The sequence below is a fragment of the Strix uralensis genome, chromosome 1 (assembly GCF_047716275.1).
Source record: "Strix uralensis isolate ZFMK-TIS-50842 chromosome 1, bStrUra1, whole genome shotgun sequence".
Lineage (NCBI taxonomy): Eukaryota > Metazoa > Chordata > Aves > Strigiformes > Strigidae > Strix > Strix uralensis.
The window spans coordinates 129,905,138-129,924,810 of record NC_133972.1 but is presented as its reverse complement, the minus strand read 5'-3'; the positions used below and the strand labels follow the sequence as shown (position 1 = coordinate 129,924,810).

Genomic DNA, 19,673 nt, shown 5'->3' with positions numbered 1-19,673 from the left:
ATTGTAGCTGGGCTTTTTTTTTCCATGTTAGTTGCATGCCTGTGAACATTTTTATTTTCACGCTATAGTTAAAACAGCTGAACCAGTTCTGTGAAAGAAATTAGGAAAATGAATTAAATTGTTTTGTCCATGTTAAAAACAAAGAAACAAACAGACAAGTAGAACCACCTCCTGAAACTGCTTTTTGGGCTGCTCTGGGACATCCATTCTTTGGAACGGCAATGACTGCTTCAGGGATGCAAGGAAACTTTTGCTGCCGTTGAAAAAAAAATGGAAGTTAAGATCTACTGAAAAAATTTGGATGTTTTGGGCAAAATTTGGCTGTTACCATTTTGATGATTTAATTCTGAACATGCTCCATCCCCATAGTGTACAGGAGCTTTTCTCAGCTATTAGGGGATGTTATGCTACTAGCCATGGGAAATGAGAACAGAATACACTATTTCTCCTTCAACAGGCTATGTACCTCTTCAAGAAGAGAAAAAAGCACCTGACTCAAAACCAGAAGTGGACAGAGAAATTATGTGGAAGAAAAGTCGTTATAATTTTCACATGGTGAAGTTTTTGTGTGGTTTTTGTTTTCTGTTGTGGTTTTTTTTTTTTTTCCAACTTTAGATGCATTTGTTTTAAAGGCAGGAAAAGGTCTTTTAAAGGTCTTCCTCGTGAAGGACACAAATATTGGAAGGATAAGAATTAAATCTGATTAAATAAAAGGCTGGAAAATTACACACCAAATTGATTATCCATTATAATAAAAGCATTAGTTCCGTGACTGCATACTCTTCTTTTATTTTTTTATTTTTTTTTCAACAGAATTCCTTACTCACTCAAATAGCTTGTCAATACATTATGGCAGGCTGAGAATAGATTAGGGTAGCATAGTCAAAGCATTTGTGTTGGATATCAATATGCCAGCAAATTTGTATCAGCAAATGTGTAAAAAATGGTATTTTACATGTACTTGCTAATAGTGCTCTGAAAAAAATTCAAAAGTGCCATGGAAAAGAAAATGCTACCATAAAACAAGAAGATAAAAAATTGTTAGGAAAGTAATATTTCTGTTTTCAGTGTTCATTCTGGGTGTTGCAAGTAATATGTAGACCTTCACTGTGAAGAGAATGCACCAAAGGAAATTCTGAACAGCTGTCCCTGAGACAGGAACAATTTATTTCATATAAGGAATGGGACACAGATCCAGTGAAAAAATACAGTGTGTTTACTGTTGCATGAAAGCCTACAGTCCTAAATACTTTATGCAATAAAACTGCAACATCTTAAGATAAAATTAATTATTGGAATAGTCAGAAATACATTTCTGAATCAAATAATAAGTTAATAAGCCTTTATACAGTGGCAGTTGTCATGCATCTAATAACATTGCCTCTTTGCTTTCAAAAAAGTCTCTTACATGGAGCTGTATAGTTACAGGAACATCAACATCTTCAAGACACAGGGCCCATTAAATTTATCCAAATTAACACACCACAGATTAGGGATTGTATCACTCTGTACATGTTGAAGGAAATGAACTGACATCACATACAGAATCAGAGAAAATATGAATTATCAGGCCAGAGATGTGGTCATCTACTGCATATCTACACAAGGTAGGAGCAGCTACACACCAGCTTATGCTTATAAGGATCAGGTGATGGAAATCTAATGGCGTCATCAGGAGCTCTATTTCAGTAATAAATGAAACTAACACTTGAGAAGTTTTCCTTTGTCATATAACTGACACAAACTTAATGATGGTCTTAATGTCAGTGGACATGGAGATCATTTATGACTTTTACCATTTTTCTTATAAGACAACTGTAATTCTAGTTGGAGTGGGAACAGATCCTCTTTTCTTGGGAAACATTAAATACTCTTAAATTTAGAACTGGAGGCAAATCAAAGACTGAAAATTACTTCAACTGTTTAGAACTCAACAGTTTACCACCTTTTCCAAGAACTGGCACCTGCCGAAGCCCTGGCTGAAAATCTAATTTTCCCTGGATGCAGCATTTACCTATTCATAAAAGAGATTCATTACTTATGCCTCCTAAGCAGTTTTGAGTATGTGTGAAGTACTTTAGTGGAATCACATCAGGATGTAAGTCTCAGTCATTGAGCAAACTATATTAATGATAGACCTCAAAATACATTCTGTACCTTCACTTTATATGTTTATGTGTCTATTGGCATTAATTTTAAAGTGTATCTGAATATATAAACATTTTCATTAGTTGCCATGCTTTTTATATCATCCTTTTCCTATACTTGACTTACTGGAAATGGAGAACAAAATTACAGGAAATGTAAGTGGGCAAATTAACATAACTGCATTTGAGGATTTTACACATATTAACAGTTAAATAAGAAAGGAAACACAAATCTGAGGCACCAAGTTGGTCCTGATTAATATACTAAGAAAATTATAGCTGCACCGATGTGAATTACACCAGCTATAAACATCGATGATTCACCATCCTGACATATTACCATCATGGACTGCCTTTCACAACTATCCGCACATTTAATTTCAGAGCTAATCTGACACCTAAATATGTTTCCTGTTTTATGCTGAATAAAGTGTGCTTTTTATTGTAAATCTCCAAATTTTTTGCATGACACATTGAAGATGGAAGGCAGGTTACTGAGCTACAGACAGCTTTTTCTCACAATTAAATGGAGATGCTTGGATGAAGCTGAAGAACATCAGTAACTCAAACAAGGCAAACTTGCTTGCAGAGAAGTGCAATCTTTTATATTATTCTTCATAATTTATCTGAAAAATTTAATAAACTTTTTTCTACCCCTATGGAAAAATTGCTTAAATATTTAAGTTATTTACCAATTTATTAAAACTACTTAAATCTTGTTAAAATATACACACACATGCACACACACTCAAAACACACATGTTAAAGCTGCATATCAAAAATACTAGCGGTACCAAAAGGACATAAGCAGTTCAACTAGCTCTGAAATACTGAACAGGACAAGGCCATCTGCCCATTTCTGAAGTTAGTGGTATAAGTTCATGTTTTTCTGGAGTACTGAAGATTTGATCAATCCTAACTTTAGAAGTAGTTGGCTGTTAATGCGGCTTTACCCCTCAGAATAGAGGATAGTGTGAAACAAGATTCCTCCGGAATAAATTAGAAATACTTATTCATAGCAAATTCTACCACCAATTCTGTTGAAAATGACTCATAGATACATTTTAATGTCAGAAGTAGTATCATTAGATTATCCTGCCTGACAAATTGCTTAACATGGATCACAGATATTCATCCACATGCTAGAGTTACTGTCCCACTAGCATCAGTTTGTATAAAACTGGTGGTAAAAAAAGAAAGTTGTTTAAAAACTCTCAACTTTCCTTACCAGTACCTTCCACTGATCAACCATCAGAACTTTTACAGTTTCTAACTTCTTCCCTTTTTGAACTTGCCTGACTTTGATTTCTACTCACTCTTCCTTTTTACCTGTTTCTTTTTAGTGTTAAAGAATTCTTCAGTGCCTTGTATTTTCTCTCTGTTAAGGTACCTTCACCCCATAATCAACAGATCTATTGAATTCTTAATAAATTACTTCATATGCTTATCAATTTTTGTATTTATTCCCCCAGGTCTTAAGTTATTTGCATCTCCATAAATGTTCCTTTTACATCAAACATAGCCCACTGGTGTTTGCCATTATTTCATGATGAATAATTTAATCAAATATAATCAAAATGTGATTTTTGTACTCAGCCTGCTTTACCTACTTTTATGTCAAAAATTATTAATTCAACCCAAAAATCTTGACAGTGAAGAGCTTTATACTTAAGAGATATGTATTTTTAAATGGTATTTTGAAAATTTTCTACAGAACCTTTTTTTATAATCCAGTATTGCTTTGGTAGTGTATGAATGTGATTGTCAGGGTTTGGTGGTTTTTTATACTTTTTTACTATCTAAAATTGTAAATACTGAAATAGGGGATCAGTGCTCCTTTGCTGAATTTATGTCAATCAAACTGTTTTTCACCCAGTCAGAAGAGAGCTTTTTAAAATCCACTTTTATTCTTTAAATTTTAATGGTCTGCCTGATTATTTAGAAAGTCCTAATCATACTAAGAATAGTGACTTATTGTCTTGCTTAGGGCAAGTCTCCTCCTCTTTCTTTTCCTTGTAATCTGAGAGGGGGGGGGGGGGGGGAGAGAAAAAAAATACAGTAACAACAAAATAGTGATTTACTAGAGGACTATTATATCTCTAAATCTTGTAGTTATAAATCACATATTGATCTCTGGCATCTCTGATGAAGGTGCAGAAGATTCTGCCTTTTAGGTGCTTGAGGCTGAGAGAACTAAAAATTGAAAATGGCATCCCAGTTTCCTGTATCATTCATAAGAAGAATCAGAGCCTTTGGAATGAATGCTAAAGGAGAAAACACACTCCGCACATGCAGACAACTATGAAGAAAACACAGGCCATGGTGGCAGCTGAGTTCTGTGTTTTATTTAACATGTTTGGACTATATTCCCTTCCTGATGATTAAATCAGTGAAGTCCTCTGCTGGTTGTGGACATGAATATTTATTTAGTGTTTTAATATTTTTACTGTCACCAGAAGTGGTAGTATTCTCTTATACTGAAACACTGAAATATTAATGTGCATTCAGTATGATTTGGCAGTTCATATTCTCCACTGTAGCACTTCTGTCATGAAGAGAAACTTAGAGAAATCTCTCTAACTGAGGACAATTACAATTCTATTTTAAAAGACTAACCTAAGGTACTAAGTCTCTCTAATCAAAACTGTTCTTGTGAAGTTCATCAGAATTTTAGTCAGAATTAAGGAGTGGAATGAAGATAAAAAATGCTTTCAGACAGATTTAGTAAAGTCCTGTCCTTGTGGCATGAGGGACAGTTATTGAAGTTGCCAGTATACAGCAGGAGAAAACACCAGCATGCTTGGATGAAAGTTGCATCCTAGTTTTGAATGATTATAAGTCTAACTATGGAAAAAGTATTTGAAACATCTCATTCCAATCTAAGCAAACCATGTAATGCAGATATATTTTGATTAGTAAGTGATGTGATAACATTTAGTAATTCACTTTGACAAAGAAGACATGACCCAAGACCCATGTCCTTTCTGGCTCTACAGAGGTGTTGCAGCAGTCCTGACCAATACACTTAGTCTTGCATGCAGATGATAAATCTGCTCCTTCTCAGGACACCCAACAGCCTGATCAATATAGAAGATGCTTTGGAAACATTAATTTTAAAGCACTACTTCTCACTCCTGGGCAAATTTGTACAAACCTTAGCACAGACCTTCTACTTAAAGTGAATATTAGCCACAGAAGCTGTATTTATACTAACAGATTAAGCAGTATGGGACTGTTTGTTGACACTACAGTGAGCTGGCAAGAAGCAGACCACATCCATACTATGAAACTCTTTATACCCCTAAAACAGGGTGCTCACATGCAATGGCTCATTACAAATGCTCCTTTGCCCATGATAACTCTCAAGCTATACCAGGAATTGTTTGGGAGAGTGATAGATGGTCCATTTGGCTCCAAATCCATTTTAGTGATCATTCTAAAATAAATTTAGATAATATAATAAATTAGATAATAATAGATGATGGTGTTCCACCATCTGGAAATGTTCTATGATATTTAGTCCTAGCGAAGTGTAGACTGAACAATTTGAGTTTAGCCGAGAATATGGAACTAAAGCTGCTTAAGAGACACTAAGTGATGATACCGTCCTGCAAACAGTCATTACTATCTTCCTGGATTTATATCTGTCCAATGACATGTAATTGTCTCTTCTGAAGTCGAAACACAGAATAATTCTATCTTCTCAATTTTCCTGAGAAGAATGACATGAACTCAGACTCTGCCACGGAAGAACAGGAAGTACAGGAGAGGGAACACTCTGTGGTAAAAGAGCCCATATTTCTTTTCTTCATTAATTTTCATTCAGTTTCCTGAGCTATCATGCTTTCTATCAACCTCTAAGAACATAATTGCTTCAAACCCTGTTAGCCTGACCATTTGCCATTCAACTCATTCTCCAAGGAAAACAAATTTATAATGAAAGTAGCATGTGAGGTATTATAGAAGAGGTTTGAAGGTGATCACAAAGCACTAGAGTAACTTTTTTAAGTCACAAAGCACCAGAGTAACTTTTTTTAAGTTGCTTCTGCTTCAGTAATATCCATGGGCTTGAGCAAATGTGCCTAGAAACATGCACGGCTAAAATGGAGACATGACACAGGCATAAAAGCTGAACAAAACCTTGAGTCTCTACAGAGGTTCAGTGCAGTAGTAGTAATGGGAAGCTGATTTTCTTCGTTTTACTTGCTTTTATATTTAGTGAAACCATGGTTAAGTCCTATAGTACCTGCTGTAGAAAAACTAGAATATGGTGAAGAATAATACTCCAATGTCAGAAGTTGTAATTTCTTCGCAATGATTTTTCAACTTCCATTTTTTATTATTTACAGGTTTTAGTCTGCTAAAGAACCTGTTTGAAACATTTCAACACTCTAAGCATGACCAGGTTTACAGACAATAAAGGAATAACTGAATATAAATAATGTGTTAAAAAAAATCCATAAATGATATTCCTATATCACTTAAACTGGAATTGCCTCTCTACTGGGACATCCTCTGTTAACACAGAATAAGAATGGAGGATGTACACCTCTTCCCAGACAGTTTTCAGAGCTGGATGATAAGAAAAAAATAGCATCTTTGTACTCTTTTCTGTGCTTCCACACAACAGTGCCAGGAAGGCATTGGTTTAGGTTTTACTGCTTTGTGAACTGACTCTTTGTCTGTAACTACTGCTACATGGCTGAAAAGATTAAAAAAAAAAAAAAAATCCCTGCATTGGTATACAAGAACAGGAGATAAAGGACAAGGGGAAAAAAAAAATGGCTAAAGATGAGTGAATGAGAAGAATATCAACAAAGGAAAATGGTAGAAGAAATGAAAAAAAAGGACCTTTAGATTACAGAAAACTATATAGCATACATTCTGTAAATTTCTATTTAAACAGTATCATAAAATCTTTGGATAAGTCACAGGGAAGAGTCATCCGGGCTTCAACGGGTTTACTTCTCAGAGAAGAACTACCTTGGTGCTTACTGTTTTCCATGCTTAAGGCCTGAGGTGATTATAGGTTACCAGAAATAAGAATAAAATGTGCATGTCACAAGTGAGATTCTTCATCTCTCTCAAAGCCTGACTGCTATAAGAGCATTGTTCATATTATACCCCCAGTGCCACGTCTTCACAGAGTGACTATATTTTGCTGTTAATTCTCTCCCTACAGGACCACTACTAAAGAGTAAATGTTTGCACACACTTGGTAGTTAAAGGACATACCACAGTGATGGGATGTGTTGCATTTGGGATGTTCTACTTGATGGAGACTCCAGACCTCACAGCCAATGTAGCAGCAAAAGAACTCCTCCCACTTTTCTGTTCTAGATTGCTAGCAGAGAGGTTTTTTTGAGACTAAAAATTTAGTTTCTTATTTTTGTAGTGGCTGATGTAAAAAGTTTCTGAATTTTATTGAGCTGTTCCATCTGTAATCTGCCTCCCTAAGAAAAGCATAGTGCACCTATGTGACATACAAAAAATAAGAAATGTACCATGTATGTCAGTATAAGGTTTTCCCAATGGGAAACAATTTTTAAAAATACAATTTTTCATACTTCTTTTTGATACTAGTCTATCTCTGCCTAGATGAAACTTCAGAAAAGACCAAATTACCTTTTACATAATTTTGACCCCAAAACCCCCAAAGCAACAGGAAAGCACTTCAGATGAATGGAAAGAAATAATTTTTTTTTCATCTCTTTTTACTCCCCTTTCCTCTCCTCATGTTTTAGATTGAGAAATGCTAGGCATCTGGAAAACTGTTTTTGACTGTTTTTGAAACAGAGAGAAGACCACATATATTAATTCTGAATTAATTCAGAACTAATAATTAAATCCGATGTATAGTAATGGCCCTAATTAATTTGCTACTCATAGCTTTAACTTTCTAACCATATTTCATTCTCTCTTCCCATTTATTACAGTTAATGTAAACTGAATAAATTGGGAAAAAATTAGACAAAAGTTTTCAGAATGGTATTGCATATTTTAAGGACTCTGCTCTCAGTTTTAGTGAAATCTTACATTGCAGCCACTCTCAGTTGCATCAACATATTTGAAAGCAACCAAATTGATCACTATTTCTTTAGCTCCTCAGTTAGAAAAAGAAATGTTATACTGGTTAAATGTGATATTAAAGTAAAGCTATAAATCCCATATAGCATTATGGAGAAATAAAATAGTTTCCTAGTCAAAATCAGTTTATTTCCAATTTTGCCATGCCTTCTAGTTTGGCTCTGTATCTACTGACACCAGAACTGCTATTGACTTCAAAGGGAAAAAAATTGATCTATTTCTGCAAGGTGGTCACATGCAGTTTCCAGTTGTATTCTTATGCTCTGGCTTGTCAACTGGTCTGACAAAGTGGTAATTTATTTTATGCTTTCTCATCATACCTTGAGAATTTTGCACATTATCTCATAAACTGAAAATGTTTTCTCAGCTCGTGTCCAATCCCAGGTTGTGACCTTGGAAAAAACAACAACAAACAAAACAAACAGGAAAAGAAAGTAAATTATTTTTGTTTTTTCAAAAATTAAGTTTATTTTTAAAAAATCTATCCCTAAACCATTTACATGCAATATAATATCTACAGAAAGACCAAGCACTGCCTCGGAGCAATAACTGCCTGAGAGCAATAACTACCAGACTGTTCAATCCAGGCAATGCTTAGGAGACATCCTGCCTGTCTCCTTGTGCTTACAACAATGCCTTGCATGCTCTATGCTGAATGATGAGGCTTCCACTGGGAACTGATGGGGATTGCACTGAGATCCTGAGAGCATTCAGCCCTTGAATTCCTCTCACAGAACCTTGGCTATAAGAAGGCATTTTTCTCACCACTTTTCTCCTTGTAACTTGCCCCAATTTACTTCCAGACACCTATATTGTTTGCAAATCGATAAAACCAACATCTTATTCCACATGCCTTGAAATACAGGGAAAAAAACTAACAAGAAACAACAGAGGCAAATATACATTTTATTTTTGTCTTACCAAGATTAATATACTCCTAAATTCTAACAAAGATTTGAATAGTCTATTTCTATTTCTTCTCTTTGTCTTAGGATTTGACAATCGCTTTTAATAGTATTAACTTTAAGCAACTATTTTACACAAAAAATTGCATAGATAAAAGAGTTCAATAAAATCATGCAAGGGTAAGGATTAAGACTTAAATGGGATAGATGAATATATTCAGCAGGGGGAGAGTCAAGGCGATATCACAGCAATCTATAAATAAATTTCCAAGGAAATTGCAAGAAGGAAAGAGAAGAATCTGTCTTTTCTTTCTGCAAAGACAGAATAACACACAAAACAGAATGAAAATTGAGGCCATATATGAAAAAAATAATAATCTTAATGGTAAGAAGTTTTGAACAGTGGCCCAGCTCCAAAGGAAGACAGTTCTATCATTAAAATTGTTAGGCAGTATGAAGAAGCTGATGAAGACCGAAGTTTATGTGGTTTTCAAAATTTAAGATTATAAAGTTCTTTGAAAAATGTATCATAAAATGGTATCCATGGCATATGAATAAAATATTATATGAGACTAATTTATCCTTTATCTAAAAAAGCCCCAATCATTAATAGACACAACATGTCTGAGAAGCATCAATGGGTTTGGACACCTTTGTATAAAACTTGCTTGATCAAAATTATTTTGGTGTTGTGTGAGAAAATTCTATCCCTAACTAATTTTTATTTATAAACACTATTGTAACTGAAACTCCTTTGAGGAAATCACAGTCGGAAATGAAAAGTTAAAAAATACAGTGTCATAGTTGTTCTTCTATTAGAATTTTATTTATTTGCAGTCATCCTCAAACTCAGTTTTCACTGTCTTATTGAAGTATGGGTATTAAACCAGCTTTCTAAGGAAGGGAATGACTAAATACTGAGAGCCAACAAATTGTTTGATATAGAATGAGGAAGTAAAGAAATATTGGAACTATACGATCTTTATGCCTGAGTTTTAAGACGCTATTCAGAGACCTGATGAACAACATGTTAAATGCTTTTGTCAGGGAAAGAAAGAAAGTTTAAAAGAAAAAAAAGCTGCTCTTTCTGCTGTGGACAAGAAATTAACTTTCTTACCATGAACAGAGAAATGAGGACAGGAATCTTGCTACAGCTCCACTGAGCCCAAAACACTAGCCACACAAGGTGATCTTACTGCCCCGTGAGGAAAAATAGTTAGTCTTGCTGCTGAAGCACAAAGTCATTCAGAGCTATGTTTAAAAGCTTACTGTATGCTCCATGCTTTGGAGAAAAATATCAGAGCTCCCCCTTCTCCCCTAGTTTTCTGCTTTTGTTTGTACTTATGAAGAGACTTCTTTTCAGGTCAAAACAAAGCTCTTTATATAGAAAGATATGTTCAAAGCAAAAGCAACTGCAGAATTAAGACACCCATAGAAATTTCTTGCCCTCTTCACTTTTAATATTTTAATTTAAAAACCTGACTGCAAGAGAAAAGGTGTTAGCAGCTCTTTCTCAATTAAAGTCCATTGTCTCTGAGATTTCCAACTATGACCTGTAAGAAAGTGAACCTCATCACACTTGCCACACTTCATAATTCTAAAGGAGAAAATGTACCGGGAAATAACAGAAAAAGAAAAAAAAAAAAGAAAAAAAAAGAAATAAAATATCTTAGAAATGCTTATTTATCTGAGCATGGAACGTAGAAATACTATTGATCAAACAGATAAAAAGAGGCAGGGGGAGGCTGCTGACATACAGTGTTTAAACACATGCTTCACTAATGTGTTAGACTTTGGCAGAGACCAGGGCAACACTTTCATTTGATCTGGTTAAAAAGTTGGCAGCACATCTTTATTCAGAAAACAACTTAATCCAAGGAGTTTACACTGCAAATGTAATTAAAACTGTTTTTCTTCTAATAGCTACACTTTATGCATCTCATAAATAGAAGTTCTGAAACTGTGGCATTGAAATTTTCTTCTTAATCTTTCATAATCCCTGGAAGAGAAGAACACATATACCTGCTGAATAGCAAACATAACTGTATGTGTAAAAGTTTGCATATAGAAAATAGGCTTTTAGAAGTCCTTTTAAAAGGCCTACTGCAGTCTTTGATAAGATTTTGCTGGGCATATAAGTGTGCAATTATTACATACATTACATGTTTTTAAGGTAGCTCTATGGAACACTTCCTCTGTTTGTCCTTTAAAAAGCATGTTTGTCACTGCTTCCCTTCTACTCCATGGAGAGAAAATATTTTTCTCAAAGTTTGAACTATCTTTCTATTTTAGAATAAGAATGAGAATCTGGCAAAACAAAATCATGTTGTGCTTGCAGCTCAGCTGAAACAAGACCTATAAAGACTTCAAGGATCAGTGGCTTGTCTCATACAGCAGCAGCTTGCCAAAATTGTCCTAACTCGCATCAGCATGGTTCACAGTCCTATTATAAACATGTTCCTCCCACACCCATTAATCATCACCCATTACCCATTTAGCCACCAACAGCATATTAGTCCTGGAAATTTATGATTGAATCCTCAGTAAAGAGGCTTGCAGTTCCTTCCATAGTGCTTCCAAAAGAATAATCTTCCTCTTTTGAACAGGAGCTCTTAGCATTGTTTCTGCTTCTATCTAGTGTCTAGATTGGAGTTGGCTTTATTTGACAGACAACAAATTCTTGGGTAGGTCTGCCAAAGCCAGGAGACCTGCTTTTGAATTAAGGTGCTTGGCAGCATAATCTGATATTTTAATCTGATCCTGAAAAATACCCACCAACAAAAGCCAAACTCCCATTACTAGCCATGGGAGAAACAAACTCCCACACCAGTGAACTCGTGCACTAACACTGAACACATGAAGTTTTCAGTTCATACTTACTTCCATTCTTCATGTCTTTCACATGTTCTTAAACACTTTGCTAAACAAATGTGAATAGTGACTGATGAATGGTATAAAGACTTGCAAGCTGGCTTTGAACTACCTCAGGAACAGATTTCCCAGAGAGGTGGTAGATCCCTGGAAACATTCAAGGTCAGGTTGGATGGGACTCTGAGCAACCTGATCTAGTTGAAGATATCCCTGCTCATTGCAGAGGGTGACCTTTAAATGTCCCTTCCAACCCAAACTATTCTATGATTCTGTGATTTTATGATTCAGGCAGGAAGGAACTACAGCCTGGATCTGGCAACACAGGGTTTAGCAGCAGTCAGAAAGGTCACCCGATAAACAGAACAAATGGATCCACACCTCTCTCCCTGCTGCTGGTATGGGACTGTTACAGGCTCCTTAGCTACTGGATTAAAAGTTATCTAGAGGATATCTCAGTTTATTGTAGTTTAGATGTACTATAAAACTGTGCAAGTAAATTGTTGAGTATGAGACAACAGCTAAAATTTTGCCCAGTGTTGCCAGTCATATTCCAATTAATATATTTAACATAAACAACTTCATTTGCTTCCTTACCTTCCTTTTGGTGCTCCCAAGTAGCATAAAAGTTACACTGAGGATGAAATCTAAATACAGACATATTGCCATTTCCACAGCATGTAAAAAGCTTTGATATTTCCCCAAATCTCAGCAGAATGATCTCACTAGAATGATAGTTCAGTTTAAAACTAACCATCTTGCTTCAGGCTTGTTTTCTCTTCCAAAGGAAAATGAAAAGTCCCCTTTTAGCACAAGTAGATTTCTTTTATATTTTTCTAATTGTTCAGGTAAGTGGGGAAAAAGAAATTCTTGTTAGATGCCCAGCCATCTGATGAACAGCTATTTTCTATCACTTTTATACCACATACCCTGTAATTTTTCAGTGCTGTCAGTTGCAATCGTGTTAGCTCAATGAGTGATATCTCATTGTGAAAGCCTTGTACATATTACATGAAATTATTTTCTTTAATAACATTTATTCCCATTAAGCATGAGAAATATACTTACTGGAGGTGCTATAAATTTATACAGGGAAGATCCCCTCAGTGCTAGAAACTTTGGTGTGTACATTCGATCCTGAAGGGAGTCTTGTTCCCGTTCTTCTGCCCAGCCCATGTAGACTATCTGACAGAAAAATCACGTCAGAGAAATATAATGCAAGTGAAATGTAAGGAACCACCAGGCAGGAATACTAAATCAAGTAACTGTTTTTATACTGCAATGCAGATAAAGTCTCCATACACAAACTCACAATTACACATTAAGCAATATGATCTTACAAATTTTATTTCCAAATAATGACAAGATTTTTTTGTTCCCTCTGAAAATCCCTACGTAGGGGTTTTCAACCCCATTGCTTAGGAATAGCAAATTGACTGGTTTTAGACACTATTCTGAACAGACTTCATCCACAGCTAAAAAGTAACCAGAATGCCGTCAACTCTTACAACTACTTGTAGATCTTTCAACACAGATGTATGAACTAGAACTTATTCAAACCCATTTTAGGATCTAATTCCCTACCTATCTATCTATTAAGTTTGAGTAATTTAATATCAAATCCCTAAAGAGTAACAGAGTATGAGTCACCACTATGCCAACTTCTGGAGAACATATGAACAGAGAGTAGACACATCATGCAACTTTTGATTTATAACCGTGCCATTAGTAATAAAATACAATTTCCAGTGTGCACTGGTACACTACTGCTATGGAATATAGATCAACCCATATTTCATACAGTGCTGTTAATGGAATAGATCTATTTTAAATCTCTTTGTGAAACTGATTTCTACATTAACTAGGCATGGGGCATTCTCTGTCTTAAATGTCAGTAATGAACATGTAAGGAAAACAGTTTAGGAAAAATAACTACAATCATTAATAGCCAATGAGTTAGTAAGTTTATCAATGGTACAAATGTACCTAAAATGAATGGTTGTACTGCATGTTTTATCCTTTGAGATTTTGTATGTCACATACATTTAAAAAAGTGATTTGCACAGTTTATTTCATTACTGTTGGGAAGAGGATTTTCATGGAATATACATTAAAATAAATGGGAGGTGTCTGATTTTGGTTTTGCTTTTGTTTTTTTTTTTCTTCTCTTTTTCTGTTGGATTGTATTGTAACACACTGGAAATTAATGGCTTCTTCAAATCACCATGTATGAAATCTACACTTTATTAGATATTTTATGGTTTATAAACAGAGACAGGGAGAAGGTCCATTCCTCTAACACTTACAGTGAAACCTCAACATTTAATTCTTTTGCCAATAGCAAACACTAATGCCGTAATGTAGTCTCGGGTTCAATGAATAACATGTTTAAGTATCTGCTGGTTTGGTGATTAAACAAGTTTATAAACCCGAAAAAGAAGACAGAGCTGTACCACAATAGTCAAGAATCAAGCAGATTCACTGTCATGTAATGACTAAAAAGCCATGTTCTCTGAAATCTCATTCATTCCTGAATGAAAAAATAGTCAGAAAACAAACCCCTGACTGACAGGTACAGTAAGAGAAGTTTTAAATTATTTCAGTTCAATGTTTATTCAGATTTCCCTCATTTCTGCTGTTTTGTATGTTACCCAATGCAGGGTAAGTAGGGATCCCCATCGCTCTGACTTGGTAGGAATCTGTGGAGCTCAGTGACTGAGAGGGGCTACATAGAAGAGTAAAACTAGCATAAAAAATTGTACTATTATGTGCAGAAGTTTGGCACATTTTCCTCTCTGTAACTGAAAGAGAATGAATGATCTCTAATTCGTAGGAATTGAGACATCTATGTTTTTAAATTAATTAAACTGAATTGATGTGGTTCTGTCTTGATTTGTTTCATTAAAATCAGACACACAGTACGATATCATCTTGCTTGATGATATTTAATATCACTGTAGCACTGTATGTAGTCTGTTTTCAGTTAGTATTTTTCTTTTTCACATTCCTCATTTCTACTTCTACTATTCATCAGAATAACAGGATACAGTCACTCATGCTGTGTAGCTATATTGATATTTCACATTTGATTGCCTTAATACCAAAGCAGCTGTGGAATTTAAGGCAATTTAAGGCTCCTTTAGATATTTCTCCCTTCCCTCTGTAGATCATGAGGAGAAATTGGATTGATTTTTCAGACAACCTGCTTTACCAAGGTTTTATTAAAAAAAGGCAATTCTCTTTCAGACTTAATACCTACTACTAAACATACAGAAGAACTGTTAAGCAAAGGCTGTATGATTATAATTAGGAACACTTACACAGTTGTTTGAGTGCATGTGCATATTCACATGTGTGGATTAAAATAGCACAGGCTAGATTCTGGAAAACAGGGCAAAACTGAACAAATACTTGATAACTATTTTACTCATGTGTTGCTAAAGTGCTCTCAGTTTATCTAAATACACTGAACATGTGAATTTAGATTAAAAATTTTAGTTTTTACATAAAGAAACTGTTACAAATTTTTCACTTATGAGATAAAATAGAGGCCATGTTCTTGAAACATTTATGTTACTGGTAAATATTTTTACCTCTAAAAAAGTTTTGACTATGAACAACTTCAAGAAAATTATTTATTTGGAAAGGGATCTTAACTTTCCAAATTAATAGTTAATGTGTATATATGTATTGAAATAGTGGATGAAAATGAAATTTGACTCATGAGTTTTGGAACATATCTTAACACTCTACATGTGGACTTGGACCAAAATACAGAATTTCATATCATTCCATCTGAAAAGCGATGTTTACAACCACAGCCACATGATGAATGGAAATAGATGTGAACCACAAATAGACAGTGTATAGCATGTCCCTTTATAAATTTTAAAACTATGTTAGTTTTTTAATCTTAGAAAAGTTTTATTGAGTCCCTATAAAATGCTGACCATTATCAACAAAGGTGGTGGTGGTAGGGAAAACAGATTTTATTTCTGATAACCTTCCACTTATGAGATAATTTTTGCAGTACTAGTTTCTAACGTACCTTAAGCAGATCATTCTTCAAAGTCAAATAGTGACACAAATGAGTTAACTTAGTGGCTGCTGTTTCAGTAACAAAGATTCAATAAGTTATTATGGTTTATGAGTTCAATCATGTATAGTTTTTAAAAAATCTGTATCTAAATGATAAATGAAACAGGAACTTTTTTCAGTCAAAAATCCATAATCTCCTAATTTATATGTACTTATATTGCACGGACATCCTAATCAAGCAAAATAAATTGCCATTAATTGCCATATTTCATATCAGTCCAACATATTGCTAAAATTACTCAAATAGCCTTGACTTTCACAAAGACTTCTCCAGAGTTTTTACACAAATTTGATTATATTTTAGGAAGAATAGTGATATAAAAATACAAGAAAATTTCCTTCAAATGAAATGTACAATGTATGTGACATTAAATGAGTGGGGCGATTCAAAGATCAGAACATGCACTGACAGCTTTTTTATCTTGGAAGTCTCATATTCATACTCATATTATGTGAAAGAGTGCTGTAGGGAAACAGGATAAACATGGAGTCAGAAAACAAATGAATATGTCAGACAATACAGGGGAAAAAGTATGAGGGATGAGAAACTCAGATAATGCTCTCTACCCTGTTTTTAATATCGTTCTCTCTGTATGATAGTCTCAAAATTCATTATAGTCAATTGTTAGCAGAAAAACAATAAAACAACAGTAAAATGGATCAAAAAGTGTGACTGTAATGCAATCATTGGCAAAAATAGTCCTGTATTTAAAAGGCTTAGGATTTTTATGCCAAGTAAGATTTTTAAGTCAACAGAACTAATCATATATAATTTTGAATGAAAGCTAGAAAAATTTTGCTCTACTGTAAATATGGTCAAAATGTCTCCTATCTTATTTTTCAGGTTTGTGAAAAAAATGACAATCTTTCCACATTGTTTTTTAATTCTGTGAATTATTTTCTATCTTCTTCACAAAGTCCACTAAAACAAGGCAGTCTGTATATGAAAAATAATCTCAAAGAAACAGAAGATAAATGCCAATGAAAGGTTATTTTACATATGTTTCAGAATACATTTAAAATACTTTAAAGCCTCATTTGCTTCATTATGTTTTGTGACAAATAAACATCAGTAACGGTCAGCGTTTTCTAGAAAATTATACCATGAAATTATTAATAGCAAAGGAACAGCTTTGGCCAATATCCCCTTTGTCTTTTATTTCTGAGCTTCAAAATTTAGAAATTAACTGGTTTTGGTTTGAACTGTGGATGGACATGGTCCTGGGCAGCCTGCTCTAGGTGATCTTGCTTGAACAGTGTTGTTGGCAAGATGACCTCCGGAGGTTCCTTATGACCTCAACCATTCTGTGGTTCCATGAAATAAGAAAAATTATGAATGTATAAAACCAGAAAGTGATTGCTTGCAAAATAGTTTCCCCCATCAGTTCTCCTCTGTTATATCCCCTCCTTTCTATCCTATGTGCTTTAGAGCTATCACTGACAAAGATCACCTTCATTTTTTTGAACTACCCACTGATGGATTATTCAGTCTCTAATCATTTCACTTATTACTAGAGATTATAAAATAATTATGGTAGATTATAAAATTACACATTTATTGTATTTTGTAGAGCTTAATGTCTTTCTAAGTAAGAACTCATGTTGTCATCTTATTAACAGACCAAGGCTGAGTATTTGGTTTTGTCCTGTTCTGTTTTTTTAAATAATCACTCAAAAAAATAAGGAAATATTTAGGTGTCTTAAAGTAAACAGTACCAGAGAAAGCAGAAAATACTTCTTAGTTATGGAAGATCACAGAATCACAGAATCATTCAGGTTGGAAAAGACTCTTGGGATCATTGAGTCCAACCATCAGCCCTACTCTACAAAGTTCTCCCCTACACCATATTCCCCAACATCTCATCTAAACGACCCTTAAACACATCCAGGGATGGTGACTTCACCACCTCCCTGGGCAGCCTATTCCACTGTCTGACCACTCTTTCTGTGGAAAATTTTTTTCCTGATGTCCAGTCTGAATCTCCCCTGTTGCAGTTTAAAGCCATTCCCTCTTGTTCTATCACTAATTACCTGTGAGAAGAGACCAGCACCAACCTCTCTACAAAGTCCTTTCAGGTAGCTGTAGAGAGTGGTGAGGTCTCCCCTTAACCTTCTCTTCCTCAAACTGAACAGTCGCAGCTCCTTCAATTGCTCCTCATAGGATTTGTTCTCCAGGGCCTTCACCAGCTTCGTTGCCCTCCTCTGCACTCGCTCCAGCACCTCAATATCCCTCTCGTATTGAGGTGCCCAAAACTGGACACAATACTCCAGGTGTGGCCTCACCAGTGCAGAGTACAGGGGGACTATCACCTCCCTACTTCTGCTGGTCACACTATTTCTAATACAAGCCAGGATGCCGTTGGCTTTCTTGGCCACCTGGGCAAAATGATTATTCCCTTACACTCCAAAGAACTGAAAACTGATATCAAAGACTGAAAATGGAGTATATTTGCTTCCTTAGCCTACAATGTCATAATCAGAGTGAAGACAGTTGTTTAGGGTAACAAAACTTGCCTCGACCTCTGCAGACATCTGTCCAACATTAACAGCACTGTTTGAAAAACCTGCATTAAAGTTTACATTACATCCAACACCATCCATGACAAATCTTAGCACCTACCCAATGATAACTACCAGATCTTTCTAGAAATCAGGACTATATAGACTGCTTCATGCCTTCACTCCCTTCACAGATTTGAAAAGTGATGGCTACATGTAGATACAGGACAGATTTCTGAACAGGTAAAGACCTGTACTTTGCTTTTCCAGGTTTCTCACATTATAAGGTTTCTTGTTATAATCTACTAATCAAGAGCAACATATTGTCTCATCCATTCAGGTTTTCATCCAGTGCTACATGTTAATAGCTACAGTTTATTTCAAAGCACTCATTTTACTTAAGACTTCTAAGTATCTGTTCATTGAAATAAATTCTAAAAACAAAGTCAATTTGAACATTAATTGGGCAACTGTGTGCCTTTGTCAAAATGTCAACATTAAAAGTTTTTTTCCTCCCTTAAATTATTCAAGTCAATGAACAATTACATGTATTTTAAATTCATTACAACTTGGATTTGTTCATTTTAATAGAGGTGATTAGCATTTAGAAAGTACAGCATTCCTGTGTTAAGAATTTTTCCAAGAAAGACCTTATGCAGCTGTTTTTACAAAGATAGATTTGGATGCAAACTGCACTATTAGGTACCAATCTATATTAATTTAGGGTGTGTGTGTGTGAAATTCCTAGAAGGAATCAGTACAAAAATAGCTCATGCTAGTCCTGGATTGCAGGATATTGACTGGGTAATTAAAAAAAATTAATCATCAACTAGTGTAGGTAGCCAACATATGGTAAACCCCCTGAATTGCATAAGGGCTGTGTGCATTTCACATTGGATTGAGTTAAGCATTTTCCTGGTTAATAGGTATAGTAGCTAGATGATGAAAAAATATATCTTATGTTATCTAGAGTGATCTGCCTTCCTCACTTGAATAAGCCTCCTTTCTTCTTGTAGAGAATTCTCTTGTTTATCTGCCACATAACTCACCTTCAGAGTAATTTAGCACA

At 34.9% G+C, this 19,673-nt stretch overlaps 1 protein-coding gene across 5 annotated transcripts in view; it reads right to left on the bottom strand.

Annotated features, from left to right (window-relative positions):
- The window catches only part of SNTG1 (syntrophin gamma 1), a 363,466-nt gene that overhangs the window by 44,120 nt on the left and 299,673 nt on the right, over positions 1-19,673 (bottom strand). For 4 of the 5 annotated variants that reach the window (XM_074880871.1, XM_074880862.1, XM_074880890.1 and 1 more), the window contains 2 exons: positions 13,076-13,192; positions 8,555-8,626 (listed from right to left, as the gene is read on the bottom strand). In XM_074880871.1, the coding sequence (XP_074736972.1) occupies positions 8,555-8,626; positions 13,076-13,192 (189 nt within the window). The remainder of the gene's footprint in view (positions 1-8,554; positions 8,627-13,075; positions 13,193-19,673) is intronic. The other variant, XM_074880897.1, reaches the window with a different exon arrangement.